Genomic DNA, 23525 nt, shown 5'->3' on the forward strand with positions numbered 1-23525 from the left:
TAGTATACATATACAATTATATCGTAAGGCACTGACCATGCTGGCTATCTGCTGAGTGCATGTAATTGGTCTTAATTTGTTTTGTTGTTTCATTATCAGTAAATGAGAATTAATATATTCTAGCAATACTTTAATTTATTTTCGGTTTTAATTTAGACTTAGAATAAAAGTACTTAGGGAAAGTTTACATCGTAACGTATGCAGGGCATCCCAGCTGGTTAATAACGGGCGTGTTCGAATATTTCTGAGTTCAAATGCTGTTGTTTTAACCGGAAAAGTTTTAACCTTCTCAAAATAAGTACACAAGTTCAATGCTTAAAAGGTGTGGAGGATTATTTAAATTGTAAAATTTTGCCATCAAACGTTCCTACCCAGCTGGGATATGAATATCTATGTTGAGTATGTAAATGCCATGCACCTAATATTGGCTGGTATCCTGATCTAAATGCTTGTCTGATGTTATCCAAAAATAGTTAAACAGAATTTCAAGTTTATAAGAATTTATCTCCATGGACGTAGATTTCATAAAATATTTGTAAATTACTAACACTGTTTTGGGATTCAATCGTATATATCTAATCTAATAAATTAACTTATTTGGCGCGAAAATTGAGGAAAATCCAGAAAAATCCGATTATATTTTTCCGTATCTCTCTCGAGGTCCGTTTGTTTATTATTTTTTTATATACTTAAAGAATTTTTTAAAAAATACTCTTTGATATACTTTGCGTATGTTTTAAAAATAACAGCCATTCTAATATATTTTTTAAAAATCTATTTTTCGTTCACAACACAAATGGCGTGGACCCCCCGCAGAGCGCATTGGCAGTCATGAGCCGAGCGATGTTTGCAACGCCGAACAGCCATTGCCTATCTGTAAAGTACGAAAGCCGCCATATTTGCTGCGCCTTTGGGATATTTCAAGGATGAAGTGAAGATGGATTTCACACTTAAAGAATGACATTTTCCATCTCAAATAAGTTTACCATGGACGATTTTTCGTCTGCTAGATCAAAGAAATAAAAATAAAGGTGAGCGAGGCACGTGTAAATAAGCGTTCTTAGGGGTGTACGAATGGGGAAAGTTTATCTTTAATAATATGTCTTTGTCACTCATTACAACTGACATGGTCTTCGAAACCTATGGCGAATGATTAAGAACAACATCAAACTTATTGGTTATTGGGTGTTCAAAGTAACTGATTATCGATAGAAACTGGAAGGAGCGGATCTAAACGCAACGGAAGAATCAAATTAATTTTCATTGCAAATGTTTCTCACAAGTTTTCTGAAATGTATTCATCGTATTATAATAAGGAAGGAGAGGAACACTTACGTAAAGTTTTGCATTATTTCTTTTTAATAAAACATTTCTTATTGTTCTATCAGGAAATTCTGAAAATGAAAGTAGGTTTTACTTTACTTTTAATAAGTTCATCATTACAAATCAATTCATATCACATATTTAATCTTGACATTAGAAGTGCACACCAAAAGATCTGAAGTATTACCAAATATTTAAGCTGCTTGACAGATTTTAAAATTTTAATATTTTAATTTTTATTGAACACTAAATAGGACCCACTGTAAAACTTATTTAGTATGAACACAGATATAGCAAATTTTCAGATAAAGCAAAGTTTTTTTGAGTCCTCAGTAAAATTCTTATCAATTCTTTGCAAAATTTTACGTTGATAACGAATTCAGATATAACAAATTTATAGATATAGCAAACTGATTTTGAGTCCTGTAGAGGTGAATAATAACAAAATTTAACACCTTTATAACAAATTTTTTTACAGTTTAAAAAAAGTGTGCACTTCCAGTTAACAAAATAGTTTGAATGAATTTATTTTCGTATAATTTTTTTCAATTTACAATATGATTAGTAAAGTTTTCAAAGTTAGAATTTTTATTTTAAGTCTAAATTAGCAAAAATACGGATATAATGGATTACGAATACAACAAAGTAATTCCATTGGTCCCTAGGACTTCGCTACTGTATATATTTTACTCTGTCCCTTAGCAAGTGTACCACATCACATTTTTCTTAAAAATGTTAAAGAAAATGTCTATTTAGTTACACAAATGAAGAATGTTGATAAGGATGAAAAGTATATAGGGATTTTATATTGCAACTGACATGAAAGTACTCGTACAGTGATAATCTTGAAAAATTGTGTCATGCAGTACTGTTGTTTCCAAAACTTCCGAATGGATGAAAGATATTAGAATTTTCTTTATATATTTATATATATATAGGATCATGGCAGTCCACCTTCAAAAGAAAAAAAAATGACTTGTTTCTTTTAAGTTGCTAATTTAAAAATTTTTTTAATTGATTTTTTGATTGTTGTGAAACAAGTACAGGGTTTTATTTTCATACTGGGTTAATTAGACTATTGTACTTTTACCTTTATTAATAACATAATATGTTGAACATAAAAACATATAAAAAAAAGCAACACAAAAAGGAAAGAAAATATTACATGTATGGTTTTATTCCATCTTCTAAGTACTCAAATAAGAATTTTAGAGTTTGACACTTGGACTTTCCAACACTACTATAAAATTACTCATTTACAACCCAAAACAAACTAATGGTAAATAATATTTGAAATTCATAGGTCCAAAACTACAGTTGAGTGCCATCAATGAGTTATGTCTGCAGCCATAATGGATCATGACTACGGACAGCAGCTAGCAGAGCCTGTTCATATTCAGCAGCTGGAGCATGCTCTCAGAATCGAACCACTCCTCTCCTATGTGGAGAACATTGTGAAGGAACCTGTGGGATTCAGGTATTAATGAATGTTTCAGATGTCCAAAAAGGAACATATTCAAATTACAGGTACAGTCTTAGGATTGCGATTTAAATTTCTTTAGATGACAACATGGCGGATGGAACACCCTTTCATTGTATTTTGTGTATACAGAGGACCCCGCTTAATGTTATACCTATTACATGTATATTAAGCGGGATCCACTGTATATATTAATATTTATTTATAAATAATTTCTAGGAGATCATCTCCCCTTTTAAGAAAGATATGTACTAAAAAAACTAAAACAAAAATGAAAACCCAAATCAAAATGTGAATGATGATCAAATTTTGAAGTTTTAGGACTTCATTTAATCCGCATTATATTTCCTTGACACTACTACCCATAGGATACAAATGATTTTATCTGTTGATTAATATTTTTGAACTTCCTTTAGCAGTGATGGCTGTGACAGTTCTGATGGGGAGTTTGATTTCCTGCAGCCATGTTTACGTGATGAGGATGACAATAAAATTCTGAATGGGATTACCATCACAAAAGCAGGTATCTTCACTGAATAATAGACATACAGTGACAGTAAATGAACTCTGATTAACGGTAAAAAAAAATCCCTAATGAAACTTTAATTCGGGAGATGTAGAAATACCAGAAGACACAAGTTATTTCAGTTACCTGTATATTAGATAATTTTAGGAAGTAATTGTTCAATAACCTTATGAATTTTAGAGAGAAAAGCAGACAAGACAAGGTTATACAATTTGGGCAAAGCAAAGAAAGGAAGAAAATGGTTAAAGGTACTAGTATTGATGATATACCTTTAGGTTCAACTTTACATTAAAAGTGAAAGTTTATATGGAGAAGAGGTAGAATTATTATCATTGTCCTCTGATTCTGCTTGTAGAACATCCTTCTGAGTGACAGTTCATCAGATGAGGATGAAGAAAAACCGATTACAGAAGAAGACCTTCAGCACATGCTGAAAGTCCACAAATACCAGAGGAAGCATCAGATGAGATTCTACCAGGACCCAGAGGTAGGCCCTACTGCTGTCCATTAACTGTTACAAGTAAAGCAAATTTCTTGCTATGTCAGTAGCCAACTCTGACAAAGGGCTCTAAATGTAGCATTATAATACAAAGTAAGATACTTTGATTTAGTAAATAATGGATTAGTGACAAGCTTTAGTGTGCAAGGAAGATTTTATTTAAAAAAAAAAAAAACTGCAAAAGAGCAAATATATGTGTCTTAGTCTGTTTTAAATAATTGAGCTGTTTATATCTTTTGACTTGTAGATGAGAAAGAAAAGGCCTACCCAACATAACTTAATCTAATCCATCTCATTCTTTTTCATTTTCTAAACTGATTGTTCTGGTTTCAGCTTCGTCAGTACCAGTACTACAGTACAGGGCTCTTGTCGAACTATGATAAATACCATGAACACCAGAAAGCTGTACTGGGACCAAAGAAAAAGATATCCAAAGATCACAAAAAGAAAGAAAAGAGAATTAAAGGTACACAAATTGTTGTAAAATCATCCTTGTAAAAAGAATAAAAGCATGTACATATATTTATGTTTTATATAGTATAATAATGTTGTTTGTTTACAGAGAAATTAAAAGAAATGAAAAAGAAGAAGCAGCATCAGAATGGGGACGATGATGGGGTGTGTACTTCATGTACAAAATACTGTAACAATCAATTATAGACCAGTGAGAGAACCTTTCATATGTTTTTCTTAATTGTATAGGAGATGGAAGAAGTAGACCCTTCAATTGTGGAGGCTTACTTAGCTCACAAGAAAAACCAGGCTGCCAGAGGGAGAGGCAAGAAGCTCACCCCGGAGCAGGCTGATGTCAAAAGAAAGAGGCTGTGGGTCTCTATTGCCAAAAAGGAAATACCCAAAGTAGGTCACATGATACTGATCAGTATGTTTTGGGGGAGAAGCAGAGGTTAATTTTGATTACAGTTATATAAGATAGATTTCAACCTCTTATTACCGGTATATACCTACATTGTGGATGACCAAATCAATTCATGTGAAAATTCTGAACAGTAAATGAATTGTGTCTTATTTGCAGGCCCAAAAGCAGAAAGCATCTGCGAGAAAGGAAATACTGCAGTCTTTAAAAAAGGTTGGTAGAAAAATTTTACAGAAGCAGGAAAACTTGAATACAATTCTAAAGTACTGTAGATGATGTTTCTTACAAAAAAGAATCTTTTGAATGTATATTATGGTTATGTAATTTTAAATGAGATGTCAGTAGAATGAAATGGATTTATGGTCTTAGTCATTACAAAGACAAAATATTATCTTAATTGTTCATTCATTATTCAGATGTCTCAACAAAGTATGAGGGAATGCAGAAAGGCAGCTATCAACTCGCAGAAGATGAGCAAAGATTGTACTTCTAGAGCCAAGAGGCTGAGTAGAGAAATGGTCAGCTACTGGAAACGTTTTGAAAAAGTAGAAAAAGATATTCGCAAAAAGGCAGAAAAGGAAGCTCAAGAACAACGAAAGATGGACCTGGAGTTAAGAGAAGTGAGCAGATTGGAGTCATTTAATCCTATAAATTAATCAAAATATTTCATAGCTGTATTACTTTGGTATTCCAAAAAACATTATGTATCTCAATGGTATTGATTACAGGCAAAAAGGCAGCAAAGGAAGCTGAATTTCCTGATCACTCAGACAGAGCTGTATGCACATTTCATGGCTAGAAAGCTGACCGGTGAATCTGAGTCTGCAAAGAATGATATTCTTGGAAAGCTTGATGAGGACAAGCCACAGAATCAGCTAGAGGTGGAGGGAAGAGTGTTGGTGGATGTAGCAGCGGATGATTATGGTAAGTAATGAATGTGGAGAGAGTGTTGGTGGATGTAGCAGTGGATGATTATGGTAAGTAATGAATGTGGAGAGAGTGTTGGTGGATGTAGCAGTGAATGATTGGCAACTAATGAAATGAAGAAAGTGTTGATGGATGTTACATTGTAGCAGTGGATGAATATGGTAAGTAATAAAAGTGGAGAGAGTGTTGGTGGATGTAGCAGTTGGTGATTATGATTATTGATAAAAGTAGAGAAAGTGTTGGTGGATGAACATGTAGGTGTGGATGATTTTGGTAAGGTATATATGTTGATGTATATGAAAGTGGAGGGGAGGATTTTGATGGATGTTCATGTGGATAATTATTGTATGTTTTTGGAAAGAATTTAGAGCAAACATTTTATGCGTTAGATTTTACATTGTAGATAGTGAAAGAGTGAAGAATCTAGCTCTGAAGAATGCCCAGGATGCTTATGATAAACATCAGGAGAAGGTTTGACATTTACTTGTACATACAGGTAGTGGTTATTGACAACATATAATAGTATTTTGCAATGATTGGTTTGTGTATTTTTCACAGAGACAATTGTTTGATCAGGAGGGTTTAAGTCTTGCCAATCCCTCCATAAGCACAGATGCTGAGAGACCCCAGCCCAGCATGTTTGAGGGAACACTCAAAGCTTACCAGTTGAAGGTTAAAATACCATCATATTTCAGAGTTTTAATACATTTAAAAATAATCAATCACCCTGTAATTTATTGGTCTATTCAGTTATTAAAAATTTATTCAAAATTGAGGCTATCAAGGTGAGAACTTTCTTGTACATATATGGTTATATATGTTTGTATTATTTTTAATTGGTGAATTTCAGTTTGGAACAAATCTTGAACAGTGTATAATGATTTCAACTATTCATTTCTTTTTCATTTGATCATCCTTCTTTACTGCTGATAGGGAAATGCATACAGAATTTTTTTATTTCTCATGGAATCTAACCTGCTTTTTATTTACAACAATGTTAATCCAACAAAGGAAGAGGAAAATTAATGAAGTAATGATTACTCATAAGTTTTGATATGACCATTTAAAGTTGTGTTTTCATGTCCTGTTTCAATTTCACAGGGAATGAACTGGCTGGCCAATCTGTATGACCAAGGCATCAATGGTATCTTGGCTGATGAGATGGGTCTGGGTAAAACGGTCCAGAGTATGGCATTCCTGGCCCACTTATCAGAGGTAGGCAGGCATCTAGAGGAGTTCTCAATCATCTGGTGTGTGCACACTCAAGAATGGCTACTTTCATGTACTTTATTTTGTTACAGGCCCAGGGGATTTGGGGACCATTCCTGGTAATTGCACCAGCATCAACTTTACACAACTGGCAGCAGGAATGTGCAAGATTTGTTCCTAGATTTAAGGTTTGTTGATATATATTCAGTTAATATTTAATTTTTATCAGAGGTAAATGATCAAAATTACATGCATGTAAATCATCAAATAAGTAAATGTAAAAGAGGTCTTTAATCCTCTTTTGTGAGCCTGTGTTTTGAAACAATTTTTAAGAACGTATATCACATTAATGAGACCTTTTAGTCAGAAACATGTGAGACTAGTGGGGATGTCCTTGTTTGCAGATAGTGCCTTACTGGGGGAACACCCAAGACCGGCGGATTCTGAGGAAGTTCTGGGACCAGAAGTGTCTCCACACGGAGGAGGCCTCCTTCCACGTGGTCATCACCAGCTACCAGCTGGTCATCCAGGACGTCAAGTACTTCCAGCGAATCAAGTGGCAGTACATGATACTGGACGAAGCACAGGCCATCAAGAGTAGCAGCAGGTCTGTCACAACAATAAAATAGCTCGTTCTTTGTAAGATAGGTAGCAGGTCTATCACAACAATAAAATAGTTCTGTCTTGTAAGAGTAGCAGCAGGTCTGTCACAACAATAAAATAGCCCGTTCTTTGTAAGAGAAGTAGCAGGTCTGTCACAACAATAAAATAGCACGTTCTTTGTAAGAGAAGTAGCAGGTCTGTCACAACAATAAAATAGTTCTGTCTTGTAAGAGTAGCAGCAAGTTAGTAACTGTGGTCATACCATAGAGTACACTATGTGTGTGTTAATAAAGTAAGAATGATAGGTCTGTGGTTACGTAGTAGAGATGTGTAGTTTGGTTTATCTTATGAATCCTGTGGAATCATTAAAATAAATGGATATGATGGCATTCCCTGCCCTATAAAAGGCTTCCCTTACTATTCCAATAAGGTCAAGAATTGGATAAAGATTGTTTTAATAAAATTGTCAATCAATGGCATGTCTCTATGATCATTCAAGCTTTGTATATCCTGCAAAATAAAGCTCCTTATTTGAATTTAATTTGAATTTGAGTTACTATAAACAATAATTGATGTGTAGGACAGTGAACTGTGTTGACTCTCATTACATATTTTATAAGTAACTACTAAAAGGTATCACGAAAGGTATCTTTGAATTTAAATTAACTTTTGGATATTTGCAGTGTCCGATGGAAAATTCTTCTTGGTTTCAACTGTCGAAACAGACTGCTTCTTACTGGTACACCAATACAGAACAGCATGGCTGAGGTTTGTAACAAAGTTTAAATATCAATTATGATTAGTAACAATGTACTGATACAACTTTAATTAAGAGTAAACAATAAACCGTACATCCTTGTATCTACAGCTGTGGGCTTTGCTCCACTTCATAATGCCTACAATGTTTGACTCTCACGATGAATTCAATGAGTGGTTCTCTAAAGACATTGAAAGTCATGCAGAAAAACAGTCAGGGATTGATGAGAGTAAGTACAGTGGTACTTCTGTTCCTTTACTTTATGTTAGTGATAGTTTTCAATTTGTGTTTTATGTACTGTAAAATTATTCAGGTTACAGGAAATTATTTTCAAAAGAATTATTAAAAAATCAGTTGGGCCATTATATTTGGTGAATATTTAATTTCCTAGATTGAATAATTATTTAAGAACATGTATAAGCAGGGTAAAAAAGATGGGCATTACCCTACAGTTCTGATAGTTCCATGGTACAGCCTTGTCGTACATCATAAATATTTTGTTACAGATCAGTTGAGTCGTCTTCACATGATTCTGAAGCCTTTCATGTTAAGGAGAGTCAAAAAGGATGTGGAAAACGAGTTATCTGATAAAGTAAGTTTGCCGATTTAAAAAAAACCACTTTTCTTAACCTTGCTCATTTGTTAGTAAGACTGATATACAACTGAAGATACATATAGCATATTTTTGATCAGATAACTATTGACTCCTTTCTTTTGTAGATTGAGATTTTGGTGTACTGTCCACTGACCACCAGACAAAAGATGCTGTACCAGGCTGTGAAGAACAAGATCTCCATAGAAGACATTCTGCAAGGAACTTCAGGCAATGCCAGTCAGGCTCAGAGTTCCACCTCCAGCCTCATGAACCTGGTCATGCAGTTCAGAAAGGTAATGAACCTGGTCATGCCCTTTTTAAAAGGTAATGAATCTGGTCATGCAGTTAAGAAAGGTAACAAATTTGGCAATGCAGTTTAGAAAAGTAATTAACCTGACCATGCAGTACAGAAAGGCAATGAAACTGGCCATGGAGTCAAGAAAGGTAATAAACCTTTTCATGCAGTTTAGAAAGGTAATTAATTTGGCAATGCAGTTCAAAAAGCTAATTAACCTGCAGTTAAGAACCTGGTCACACAGTTTAGAAAGGCAATGAAAAAGAAATGGACCTGGTTATGCAGTTTAGAAAGGTAATGGACCTGGTCATGCATAGTAGCAAAGTAATGAACCTAGGCATGTAGTTAAGATTGGCAATGGACCTGGTCATGAAGTTTTGAAAGGTAATGGACCTGGTTATGCAGTTTAGAAAGGTAATGGACCTGGTCATGCAGTGTAGCAAAGTAATGAACCTAGGCATGTAGTTTAGATTGGCAATGGACCTGGTCATGAAGTTTAGAAAGGTAATGGACCTGGTCATGCAGTTTAGAAAAGTAATGGACCTGGTCATGCAGTTAAGAAAGGTAATGGACCTGGTCATGCAGTTTAGAAAGGTAATGGACCTGGTCATGCAGTTAGAAAGGTAATGGACCTGGTCATGCCGTTTAGAAAGGTAATGAACCTAGGCATGTAGTTTAGATTGGCAATGGACCTGGTCATGAAGTTTAGAAAGGTAATGGACCTGGTCATGCAGTTTAGAAAAGTAATGGACCTGGTCATGCAGTTAAGAAAGGTAATGGACCTGGTCATGCAGTTTAGAAAGGTAATGGACCTGGTCATGCAGTTAGAAAGGTAATGGACCTGGTCATGCCGTTTAGAAAGGTAATGGACCTGGTCATGCCGTTTAGAAAGGTAATGGACCTGGTCATGCCGTTTAGAAAGGTAATGGACCTGGTCATGCCGTTTAGAAAGGTAATGGACCTGGTCATGCTGTTTAGAAAAGTAATGGACCTGGTCATGCAGTTAAGAAAGGTAATGGACCTGGTCATGCAGTTAGAAAGGTAATGGATCTGGTCATGCAGTTTAGAAAGGTAATGAACTTGGCAATGCAGTGTAGCAAAGTTATGAACTTAGTCATGTAGATTAGATTGGCAATGGACCTAATTGTTACATGTACAAAAGGTTGTTAACTTAGTCCTTAAATGTAGAAAGGCATTGAACCTAGCCAAGCAGTTAATTAAAGGTAATGAATGTGTCATGCAGTTAATGAATCTAGCCACTGAATGAAGAAAGATGATTAACCCAGTCATGCAGTTTAGAAAAGTGATAAGTTTAAAAGGTAGATACTGGAAATAAGTTTTTAAAGTACATTGAAATTTATTCCATGTATTTGCAAGTAATGAGTTGTACTATGTTCCAGGTTTGCAACCACTCTGAACTCTTTGAAAGGCGTGAGATCAAGTCTCCATTTTTCATGAAAACTGAATCATATCATTTGCCAAAGCTCATATATCAAGAAGGTAATTTTGCATATTTAGTTTCAAATTCCAAAGAATCATCCTTTTATAATCTCTGTTCATTACAATGAAAACATTTACATTTACTCAAGTCTTGAGACATATTTTATTTTTGCTTTTTTTTAACTTACAGGTCTCTATGAAACCATGACACAAAGTTTTCAAAGAATTTTGTATGGCATGTTTTACATTTTCTCTCCAGAGAATGTCCATTCTTCAATTTTTTCAGGTATTTCCTCGAACCATCTGTGTGTTGATAAATGCTAAATGAAGAGAATGTGAATGGTTCTGAAGGAGGATTCCTTTTTATTTTGTAGATGAATCCTCATATCGATGTTTCTCCTTCATCAGATTTGTCAATTTATCTCCTAAGGAGATCATGGACTACATGTTTGGAGGACTTATAGTCAGGTACATTGTGATATGTTAGTACATTGTACTACAATAAATAGTTAACTCTTTTACCTTGTCAATTAAGTGATTTTTTTTTTTTTAATTTTGTGACCACTTGTTTCACTTCAGGTGGTTAGGAGTTTTCATTTTGAGAAAGATAGAGGAGAGAATACGTCATTCTCATACCTGGGATGAAGTTCCACAAAGGTGAGGTGTAAATGGTTTCCTCAAACTTTCATTTCATTAATGATATATGAATATATTACACTAAGTGTATTATTTATATGTATGTTCCTTTCATCCGTCAGTTAGTGTCTACACATATCTGACTTTTAATCCTGAAATTAAGTTCCAAATCTTAGTTGTTAGTGGAACTTCTTTAAAGAAGGATATGTTTAGAAGTGGAAATTTGTAATTTCCCCATATTTCTTGCTTCATTTCCTGTATGTAATTGTTTCTTTTTAACAACCAAAATTTTTTTTATTATTGTAGCCAGTATATTCAGAACAAAGATTTTTTGTTGCGGCCCCTCAGAACCACGTCTTTCAGTAATTTGTGCGAGAGTCCAAACCTCCGACAGCTCATGTTCACCAGTCCTACCTCCACCTTCTACGGATTCAGTCCGTGTACGTTACACTCCATGAAGGAGACGATAGCTCATCGTAGAATCCGGATGAGGAATCAGAGAGCTCTGAAAAGTCCTCCTTCATCACCCTCTAAAAATGTAAGTTTTAAATACCAGTAAGTTTATCGGTTATCCTTTCAGTTAATTTAGTTAAACCTTGTATTATTTATATCGCAATGTCAAATGACATTTTACTTACTTTTTGCCCATTGTTTTTTACCTCATCAACTGGTGTATCAATGAGTTTGTTTGTGTCTTTATGAACCACAGCACCACAGTGTACAGTCCCTAGAAGATTTCCCTCTACATCATCACATTCCAAGGCCCAGCCGAGTTCTCCACTGTCAGCCCATGGACTTGCCCAAATTTCTATTCTACACAATACCCAAGGTAAGGCTTTGTGCTGACAATCAAAGAAGTAGTTTATTTAATTTTTGTCTTCATAGAGTGTTATGATGTTCAAAGTGGTATATATTTATATATACACATACTGGAAGAAATATTAATGCACAAAAAGCATACCTTGTGATTGTTTAACTTACTCATTTTGATATTAGATACAAGTGAAACCACATCGGTATTTCTGCCCTGACCGTGGAGCCGCCTGGCGGGTGATGAAGGAGAACCTTTGTGGTACCCCTGAGGGTCTGCTAAGTGTCCTGTATGGTAGCCCCGAAGTATATGAACTGGTCCGCTGGTACAACCCCTGGCACTTCTTCACAGCCCCAGCAGGGGGCCTCATGTGCTCCAAACCAATCCATGGCTGGTCTGGTTGTTTTGTACCAGGTATTGCCTACACTTTGTACCAAAACAAAAGTGCTGTACATGTATTTCATACTTTGATACTTACTACGTAGTTCTATCAAAAATTTTAAATGAGAATTATACAAATACATGATTATTTTTTGTTTCATAGACAAAGAATCCTTGATCTCAGATGCTGGTAAACTCTCAGTGCTAGATACTCTGTTAGCCAAGTTGAAAGCGGAGGGACACAGAGTGCTTATTTACTCTCAGATGACCCGCATGATAGATTTACTTGAGGTAATTTTGTTTATCTCTTAAATTGATCCCTATTGAATCAACTTTGAATCATGTATATGAATAAGAAATAAAATTCAAAGATATTTTAAATACTAAATTGAAGTCAAACATTTCAATTATGGTATTTTATATACCGGTACTAGTCATTTTACCAATGTTTTAAAAGATGAAGAAAAGTTTCCATATCTCTTTTTGACATCCCAGGAAATCTTTGTTTGGACATATTATTGCTAGTAAAGCTTTCTGCAGAAATAAGAGTATCATGTTGTGTTTGTATTGAGATATAAAACAGGTAATATTGTTACCTTTAAGGAGTACATGTGGCACAGGAAACACACCTACATGAGGCTGGACGGCTCGTCCAAGATCTCAGACAGGCGAGACATGGTGGCTGATTTCCAGACTCGCTCGGACATCTTTGTGTTCCTGCTGAGTACGAGAGCTGGAGGGCTCGGAATCAATCTGACTGCTGCTGACACTGTAAGTCAAAGCTTTGTGAATAATTTCCATGTATGGACATCAAAAGACAAGCCCTAGTTTATCTTCTTGAATTAATAAGAAATGACATGTGATGCTTGCCGACAGTCCATAAAATTAATATATTACTAGAAACGTGCAAAACATGTTTGAAAGTTAATGTATATTTTACCTTTCCAAAAATAAGTTACTGAATACGTGAAGGAAAACATATAGTTATACCAGTCATTGAAAGCAAGCAATTGTGTCATTACAAAAGTTCTATTCATTTTTTTTAAGCTCTGATAAGGAAAGATTAGTAGATTTTGAGTGGTATATAATGAGTGATATGTACCTATTCAAGTTGATGATACAATATACATGATGGATATTATCTGTGGCTGGTGTATTTTATTGACCTGTACCTGTAGATGATGTGTTCTAGGTGTTCTGTATAGTGTATGATATGACCATATACATGTACAAGTAGATGGTGGATTGTAGCTGTTCTTCTATATATAGTGTATGATATGTGCATATACATGTAGATGGTGTATTGTAGGTGATCTTCTATGACAGCGATTGGAACCCCACTGTGGACCAGCAGGCCATGGACCGGGCTCACAGACTGGGACAGACCAAACAAGTCACCGTCTACAGGCTGGTCTGTAAGGGAACTATAGAGGAGCGGATCCTAGAGCGAGCCAGGGAAAAGAGTGAGGTAAGGGGTGGATCCAAGTGAAAACAATGGGAAATTCTTTATTTGTTCATTCGTACATTATACTAGCAGTTGTTATATTTTTAAAAAACAGTTACAGACATAAATGATAAATTCTAGAAAATTCACCTCAGAAAATACCTCTCACATACAAGCCAGGCATACTTGTAGGCTAGTATATAGAGTAATGTATGGATGAAATCCATGTATATAAATGACTGACATACATGTCTATGTTTACAGATACAGAGAATGGTGATCAGTGGTGGAAACTATAAAACAGACATGCTTAAACCTAAGGAAGTTGTCTCCCTTCTACTGGATGATGAAGAAATTGAGAAAAAATGTAAGTAATACTGAAAAAAAAACCCACATTTGTTCCTACAATATAACAAAATAAGACATTAAATAAGAGTTGCTTGTACAATACAACAAAAAAGGACATTAATTAAAGTTGTTTTTACAATACAACAATATAGGGCATTAATTAAAGTATCCAAACTAGCCTTCCGTGTGACTACTCTTACACTTCTTTTTATGTTGAGTATGATTTGAATTCACAGTGAAGCTAGGAAAGCAAGATGGAGAAGGAGGAAAAGACAAAGACAGAAAGAGGAAACGAGAATACAAGGTATTCCTGTAGTTAACAAAAAGTTAAAGTAAAAAATCTGACCAAGACACAGAAATATGTTATTTTACAAGCACTTGGAAATACACAAGTTTTCAAAATGATTTTTGAACAATCTTCTGTTCTGTAGAAAAGAGAGAACAAGAAGTCTAAGGGAGATGATGTCAATGTGACGTACCAGGCTGACAGCGAATCAGTGTACAGTTTGGACTCGACCTCTGTCCCAGCAAGTCCCCTCAGTGTGGTAAGTCCCATAGTCGGAACTATACTTGCAAAAACAGTCAACCAGACAGACAAGCACAGTCAATCAGAGGGCACCATTTCACTCATCTTCATTGAATACAGGAGACAAGTGATGGTATATGTGAGTTTTCTGTATTGTAGATGTCGGTGGGGAGTGAGGCCACCAATCAGCAGGCAGTGGATGACAGCAGTAACGACGCCCTGGTTATTGTGGACGACTCTCACTATCCCCCAGGTCTGTGGAATTTCATGGCTAAAGAAATTTCAATTGTTTTTAAAAATTCAGACTGGGTGTCTCAAGGAAAACTTGAATTTACAATCTTTAACATTTATTATAGACTGCTTTTTCATTCTTGTACACGTAAATTGATATTCAGTTACCCCAACAAGTAAAAGAGGAAAGAGAGGTCGACCCAAAGGATCGACAGGTGTGCCGCGGAGATCGCGGGGGCGGGGTGGTGTCAGAAAATCCCTGAGTGCTGCAGAACTGGCTGGGGCCCAGGCAGGGATGACAGCAGCCTATGCTGCGTACGGCTACAACATTGCAGGTAAGGGTGTATGATATACAATATATGGCTACAACATTGCAGGTTAGGGTGTATTATATACAATATATGGCTACAACATTGCAGGTAAGGGTGTATGATATGCAATATATGGCTACAACATTGCAGGTTAGGGTGTATTATATACAATATATGGCTACAACATTGCAGGTAAGGGTGTATGATATGCAATATATGGCTACAACATTGCAGGTTAGGGTGTATTATATACAATATATGGCTACAACATTGCAGGTTAGGGTGTATTATATACAATATATGGCTACAACATTACAGGTAAGGGTGTATGATATGCGATATATGGCTACAACATTGCAGGTTAGGGTGTATTATATACAGTATTTGGCTACAACATTGCAGGTTAGGGTGTATTATATACAATATATGGCTACAACATTACAGGTAAGGGTGTATGATATGCGATACATGGCTACAACATTGCAGGTTAGGGTGTATTATATACAATATATGGCTACAACATTGCAGGTTAGGGTGTATTATATACAATATATGACTACAACATTACAGGTAAGGGTGTATGATATGCGAAACATGGCTACAACATTGCAGGTAAGGGTGTATGATATGCGATACATGGCTACAACATTGCAGGTTAGGGTGTATGATATGCAATATACGGCTACAACATTGCAGGTTAGGGTGTACGATATGCAATATATGGCTACAACATTGCAGGTAAGGGTGTACAATATACAATATATGGCTACAACATTGCAGGTAAGGGTGTATGATATACGATACATGGCTACAACATTGCTAGTACAGCTGTAATTTATGGTAGTTAAATATTTTTGTTTCGGTATACAGGTACATGTATTTACAAGTATCAACATTTGACTATTGATAGGAATTATGTCACATTTACATTCTGATTTGTGAAATAGCTCAGGCATTGGGAATGAACAACTAATCAAATTTCATGTTGGAATAGATGATAAAGTGATGTTCATTTACATTCAAGTTCATTTTACTACTTTTCTAAACCTTGGAGGTTTTGTTTTTCAGGAGCCTCACCAGCTTCCAAGCTGCCTGCTCCCACTGACTCCTCCAAATCCGAATCTCCAAGTCACCAGAAGTCTTGAGGAGAAACAGGATGTGTACTTTGTATTAAATCCAATAGCTTGGACATCCGTGCATAGAATCCAACAACTTGGACAAGACTGTACTGTGCTAATACCAGGGAAATAGCGGGCTGTATTTCCTGCGTCTACTTGTGCGAGATGTTACAGACTTGAAGAAATTTGTTACTTTTTTTAATGAGACAATCATGAGATAATTGGAATATTAAACAGATTTCTGATATTGAAGTCACTGTCTTTCAAATGAAGAGGTTGATGTTTTATGAGTTTAAGTGATGGTGGCAATATCTCAGGTGAGATATGTGATGAAAAGAATAATGCAAAAATATGTCATTTTAAAAGGCATTAATTTTCAACAAGCTGAGCATTAGAGTTACACAATGTGTTATTCTTATCGATAGTTGGCCAAAATTTACAGTTTTCCTTAGAAGTATGCAACTTCAAAACGCAGTGATTTAAACTTATTTTTTGTACAAACAACAGGCACAAGTTCAGAAACTTGGACCTTCCTCTTCCTAATGTGTGTGTGCTGCTGTTAGTAGCAATTATCAGCTTTTTTTTTTTTTTTTTTTTTTTTTTTATTTGCAGTTTTTCATTTTATAATACACTGTACATATAAAACATTCATACACACATACATACAAGTCATGATCTCATAATTTTTGAAAACTATTCAAGTTGATACAATTTTGCATAAACTGAAATGAATAAAGCTCTTGAAGTTAAATATTAAGAAAAAGATTTTTCCATTCAAACCATCTATCATTATGTTTATCATAAGAAGAGTTTCTTATAGCAACACATTTTTCAATTTCATATATAAAGTTTAAGTGACATAGTACATGCGCGGATCCAGAAATTTTTTCCAGGGGGGGTCCGAAGGATAATTGCGTTTGCCAGGGGGGGTCCGAGGCATATTTTCGCGATAATTTTACTATGTAAATTTAATAAATTTTCATTTTCCAGGGGGGGTCGGGACCCCCCCGACCCCCCCTCTAGATCCGCGCATGTAGTAGACCAGCAAATATTGGAACTTTTTTGTTTTACAGACATTGAAAAATATATTGTTTGGTATACAGGATCAAAAAGTTGATGACTAAGTTAGAATTAGAAGGAGGAGTCTCTCCAAATAATATGTTATACTCATTAAAGCCAATTCTTTTTGAAACAGCATGATATATATGCATACTTAAACTACTCCATAAATCTAAAGCAAAGGAACAGGATGTGAAGACATGTTCAATAGTTTCAACTTCATTATTACAAAAAGAACATATATCATTATCAACTATTTTTATCTTTTTTAGATACGATTTTACAGGAAGAATTCTATGTAGAGTTCTATATTGTAGCCACTGTACAGTAGTATCTGTTGTAACTTTGAAACATACTTTGAAATATCCCGTAAAATTAGTTCGGAGTAGCCTCTCATGACAATTTTTGAATTCCATCGAATGATTGAGTTTGGAATAATACATTGGACATTTGTATTGATTAAATTATAAATAGGTTTAGTGCATTTCTTGTACAAAAGTAATTCAACACAGTAAAAGGGTAGAAAAGGACCAACAATATTGACATAGTTCTCCTTTGAAAAATTTGAGTCTTTAACAAACTTTCGAACAGCACTAATTATGCTGTTATATTGCATGAAACATACTTTGTTCAAATGAAATCTTTTTTCAAATTCAGATTTTGATAAAAATGACCCATCATCATGTAAAAAGTCTTTAACAATTTTTACACCTTTTTTGTACCATTCTTTATAAAACATAGACTTCTTCTCTACTTTGATGTTTGAGTTATGCCATATTGGAGAAAATATTATATTATTGTTAGAATCAGAAATTTGGTTAGAGTGTACGTTCATAACATTAAGCCAAGCATCAAAGACATCTCTCCAAAATATATTATTGCATTGTTCTATAAGTTTTTTAATAAAATTATCACCAAACTCTAAAAAACAAACCCTTATGTCACCAAAGATAGCTTTAAAAATGCTCATCCATGATTGTCCCCCTTGCACCACTCTTTTGATCCAAGAACATTTAAGCGAAATTATAAAATTTTAAAAATTTAACATTTTCAAACCTCCAGTGCAAAAGTTTTGGGTCACAATTGAACGTTTGACGTTGTCACACTTGGATTTCCAAACAAATCTAAAAAACTCATTATTCAAAAATGTAATTGTATCTTTCTTAGGATTCGGTAGGGAAATGAGTAAATGGTTTAATTTAGGTACAATAAGACTCTTAAGTACTGTAATTCTTCCAATGGGAGTAAGAATTCTTCTTTCCCATTGTTGAATCAAAGCAGTAATTTTGGGAATTTGAATGTCATAATTTAAATCTGGAATTTTTTCTAAGTCCACTGAAAAATGAATACCTAATAGTACAAATTCAGTGCCCCCCCCCCCCCCCCCCCCCCCCCCCCCCAATCTAGTTTCCATCTAGAGTGATGGAAAACTTCAGAAGAGAATTTTTTTTATCCAAACCATACAATTTTAGTTTTTGAGCTATTAACTTGCAGACCAGAAATTTTTGAGAATAATTCTAAAGTTTCAAGAGCGTTAAACAAGGATGAAGCTGAACCATCAAGGATAAGTGACGTATCATCAGGGTATTGGGAAATTTTGTGTTCCCTATCATAGACAAAAATACCTCTTATATCCTTATTTTGTTTTATAAGTATGGCTAAGATTTCTGCACAGAGAATAAAAAGATATGGGGCTACGGGATCACCCTGACGACAACCTCTCTGTATTTCAAACTGCTGCGATAGAAAGCCGCTTTGAAGGATTGAAGCTTTAAAATTTGTATTTAAAATTTTTACCCATTTTACAATATTGTTTCCAAATCCAAAAAAATGCAGCACCTTATATAGAAAAGACCATGATACCGAGTCAAAAGCTTTTTCAAAATCAATAAGCATAAGTAAACCAGGCAAATTATTAATTTCTGTGTAAGACATTAGATCATATATAAATCTAGTGTTTTCTCCAATATATCTGCCCTGTATGAAACCTGTTTGTGTATTTGAAATAAGTAGGTCTAAGGTGGATTTTATTCTATAACTGATGCATCTAGATATTAGCTTGTATAAAACATTAAGTAAAGTAATAGGTCTCCAGTTTTTTAAAAATTGCCTGGGTTTATCCCCTTTTGGCAGACATGATATGATTCCTAGTCTCTGGGACACTGGCAACTGACCATGCACAAAGATATGATTAATAGCGCTTATAATGTATATTTTTAAAACAAGCAACTCTAGAAACTTTAAGAAAAGAAAAATTACGATGACATTTCATACGTTCTCGGGCGAAGTGGATTGACGAGGGAGAAAAACCTACAAAATATTTTTGTCATTTATCCCGGAATTTTCTCAATAAAATTATTAAAAAAGTGTTTGTTTCAGAAGAAAAGATTTTATATAAACAATAAGAAATTATGGAAGAGGTTAAGTCCTTCTATGAGAAGTTGTTTAAAAATTCAGACTCAGAGCTTGTAGATATAGATATACAGTCTGTTGTCCAGCCTTTAGACATACCAAAATTAGACAATATAACAGCTGACTTTCTAGATAGAGATATTAGTGAGAGAGAGATTTTAAATGTTTTAAAGGGTAAGAAAAATAACAAGTCTCCAGGAAGTGATGGTTTTACAGCTGAATTTTATAAATTTTTCTGGAATGAGCAATTATCAGCTTAATGTTGTATTAAAGGTCTAATAGGTGCATATAAACACTATCTAAACGTTGTATTGATTTTCAGATACAGCCTAAGTTAAGTAAAATTTCCTGGAAGTATCTGGTCCACACCCAGTAGAATGTTCAAAATAAATACATGTAGTTTGTGTTGTCTTTTTATGGAAAGTAATGTTTTATTGGCCCCCCAATGCAATTACTTCAGTTCTATTTATGGTCTTTTCCCTATTCATGATTGAGGGGAATTTTCTTGAAAATGTTTGGCTTGGTGGTGAATGCACAAAGTCCCGATAACATTGTACCATGATGAGGAAAGAATAGGAGGCCCACGGCTCGCACGCTGACCAGATGATCATTGCATGTTTATACTGTAATAGAATAACTGTTATATACTTGATTATATTTTCTTTTTTATGAATATAAGAATGATATTTTTTTTTCTTCTGTAAAATACGAAAAGTTGTGAGACAGACTGATAAAAATCTACATTTTGAGATGTAATTTTACATTTTTTTTTTACATGAAAACAACTGCTAGGTATTGTTGCTCTGGTAATCAATATGGATCATTTCAATATCCTGGCTGTCTAGGAATATCGCCAAAATATTTATCGTGGTTACCTAATGGACCTAATAATCTTTGTCATCATGTATTATCAAGTATTGTTATAGCTACTTCCCAGTTGGTATAATAAGTGCATTGCAATGAAGTATTACGTGTTCACGTAAATCGTATACACTGCTTTTCAAACAATAAAATCTACAAAGGACTTGGGGGAAAGACCCTGGAATTCCTTGCCAGATTTATGTCCTAAAGGAAACTGAAACTGAAAGCATGGCCAGGGGAACATCGATTGCAATGCCTGACAGCGCGTTAGTCACCACAGCAATGTCTTCAGCATGTACCAACAGTATGCCAAGGAAATTATTATGTAAAACTGTCCGGAGTGACATATTGTTTGTCTGTGTGAGCTACCGAAGGGAAATGTTAGTTATATCAGAGACACAAATAGCATGTTATTTATTTGAAAAGAAAACATGAAAAAATAATTTTGTGTTACACACTGGAATCAATATTTTGTGAATTTTCAAAGTTAAAAACAGTTTGTCCTTTTCGGTTTTGTACAAAATGTCTTTAAAGTTGAATAAGTTCGTACATAATTATTAAGAGAAACATTCAAAAGTTACCAAGGAACATGAAAGAGAAAATGTTTGTGCTAAATATATGAATGACAAAACTTATCACGGTTAAGACACAAGGTCCAATTTAAAATACCTTATATTCATTCTCAGATGTTATCAGTCTGATTAAAACCATCCACTTCTCCCTACACTCGTAACGAGTGGATGGTTTTAATCAGTCTCAGATGTTATGATTTATTGATCAAGTTACACCAACTTTTGAAAAGTTGACACGTTTCGTTAAATATTCTTTATTCGTTTATGTATGCAATATTTCACCACAGACTTGACGAGGAATGGTGGCTAAACGCACCCCCCCCCCCCCCCCCTCTTTAAAAAAAAGTGCGTGTAGATTAAATAACGTAATCTTTTGTATAAAGATCTGCAACTATATACGGGGAAAATCGGGCTGTTAGGCTGTAGAGCTACCTGCAGTTCCTCACAATAAAAAAATGTATATTTTAAGACGCCCCAAAAAGTGCACTAGTTTTGAACGTAAGAAACCAATGTCCAATTTTTGTGGTTACATTTCATACCGAAAAAAGTAAGATTCTTGTTTTATAGGTAAAATCGACGATTTTTGATCTGCACGTAACCTTTTTCGCCGTGAAAGTCAAAGACAAGTAGAGTAATAAAAGGTCTCAATATTGAATTCGTGTCAAACATTATCACAGCTAGTATGATATATGTTACTTGTACATGTGAATCAGTCCAAGACTAGCGCAAATTTTTGTACGCCGCAAAATTAATGTATTTCGCATGTGTACATTTATTCAACAGCAATCAGGGGTTAGAAACATATTCACTATTCGAAAAGCAAATCGTATTTTGTGGTTGGTTCAAATTATCGTATTGAATATTCATATGATCAAAAATTTATTTGATTCGATATAAAAAAGAATAGGCAAAGATGTCTTTTACATCATTTTAAAGAGAAGGTGAAAACTTGATTAATGTCGTTTTTGGAGAGACTGTATGCATTCCATACACATGCTTCGTTAGTAAAAAAAAATTGACAAAAATCCGAGATTTGTTACTTATTTCGAACATATTTCATAGAAGATGACTGTTCCAAACCATTTTTTTTGTTATTACTAAAAATTTAAGCTCCCATTCACCCTAACAAACAAAGCTATTGTTATAAAGCATCATTTAAAAGAATGTGTAACTTGAATTTCATAAACCTGTAGGCATCTGTCATTTACTAGATCTTGACATTAAGATCGAACGGTCTTATCCAAGACTAACAAGACATACATGTAAAGATCCAAATATGGAATCATTAATTTTAACCAGCTCCTTAAATAGCACTCCAATATAATCATTTTATAATAAATTTGCTACTAGAACCATTTTAACAAGAGCTTGGACTTTGGGTAGTTTTGTCAAACAGCAATGTGACGTAGGCCTGTCTATTTCATTGCTGGCCACTCAGCGATGGCTCTTTGAAATCAACAAGATTTGTCTGGCTTTTGAGCTAAGACTGCGCAATTGGTGCATATTTCGCTTGAAACCGTGTCAATTTTAACTTGTTTTGACGCAAGAAATAGATATAGCTACGTCCAACCGAAAGTCCAAGGTCTTGTTAAAATGATTCTAAAACCGGGTTAACTATATATGATTGTATGTTAATGGTCGTAGAAACCAAATCCCTTTTAAAGGTCGAATGGTCTGTTCCAGAAACCCAACCTGACGATAGATGAAGATTAAAATGTGGGATCAGTTCATGGATGTAACAAACTCCTTATATTGTACTCAGCACTGTTTTACAAATATGAAATTTACTAATTTATCCAGGTTAGTTAACATGTTTATGGTCGTTTAAACTCAATTATTTTGATGATTATCTGGTCTGATTCAGGACTCCTACTTGATAAAAGAAGAAGGTAAAATTATAGAATCCTGGATGTAAACCAACGACTTAAATAATACTCAAGTAACCTTTTCGCATTTGCAACTTTGACTTGGCTAGATATATGTTTTTTGGTTGTGTAAACCCAATTTAATTTGAAGATCAACTGTTCTGAACACAGAGCCATGGAACTTAGACGACGTAATTTTAATCTTGGTATCACATTCCCACTACACATGTATGCCTTTTGCAAAAGTGAGATTTTGGTCAAAAGTGAGCTCGTAAAATTATGGCCCACACTCTGACCAATGATCCCCTTCTGACTAAAGATGAAGGTTTAAATATGGGATCCTTGATGCTAGCCTGCCCTTTGAATAGTACTGGGTATTCCTCTAGCAACAGTATTATATGAAATTTGCTAGCAACACATGT

At 34.7% G+C, this 23525-nt stretch overlaps 2 protein-coding genes across 3 annotated transcripts in view; one reads left to right on the top strand and one right to left on the bottom strand.

Moving 5' to 3' along the window:
- LOC128176570 (ubiquitin-40S ribosomal protein S27a) overlaps positions 1-23525 on the bottom strand; it is a 90564-nt gene that overhangs the window by 43072 nt on the left and 23967 nt on the right. The gene's annotated exons all lie outside the window — the stretch shown is intronic.
- Positions 791-16586, top strand: LOC128176562 (chromatin-remodeling ATPase INO80-like). Of its 2 annotated transcripts, none has more exons than XM_052842974.1 (36): positions 791-1031; positions 2627-2800; positions 3220-3326; positions 3510-3577; positions 3685-3816; positions 4162-4294; positions 4391-4446; positions 4531-4686; positions 4862-4915; positions 5119-5322; positions 5431-5626; positions 6033-6100; positions 6188-6301; positions 6731-6844; positions 6931-7026; positions 7243-7445; positions 8125-8209; positions 8310-8427; positions 8705-8790; positions 8919-9086; positions 10489-10588; positions 10719-10814; positions 10903-10996; positions 11108-11185; positions 11471-11702; positions 11874-11993; positions 12161-12389; positions 12520-12647; positions 12960-13127; positions 13666-13824; positions 14065-14167; positions 14385-14452; positions 14580-14693; positions 14834-14927; positions 15070-15240; positions 16285-16586. In XM_052842974.1, exons 2-36 carry the CDS (start codon positions 2661-2663, stop codon positions 16359-16361), a joined length of 4329 nt encoding a protein of 1442 aa, XP_052698934.1. In that variant the 5' UTR covers positions 791-1031; positions 2627-2660; the 3' UTR covers positions 16362-16586. The 2 variants fall into 2 exon arrangements, with proteins under 2 accessions (XP_052698934.1, XP_052698935.1); XM_052842975.1 differs by having other exon boundaries at positions 3223-3326.

Source organism: Crassostrea angulata, chromosome 3 (assembly GCF_025612915.1).
Source record: "Crassostrea angulata isolate pt1a10 chromosome 3, ASM2561291v2, whole genome shotgun sequence".
NCBI classification, from domain to species: domain Eukaryota; kingdom Metazoa; phylum Mollusca; class Bivalvia; order Ostreida; family Ostreidae; genus Magallana; species Magallana angulata.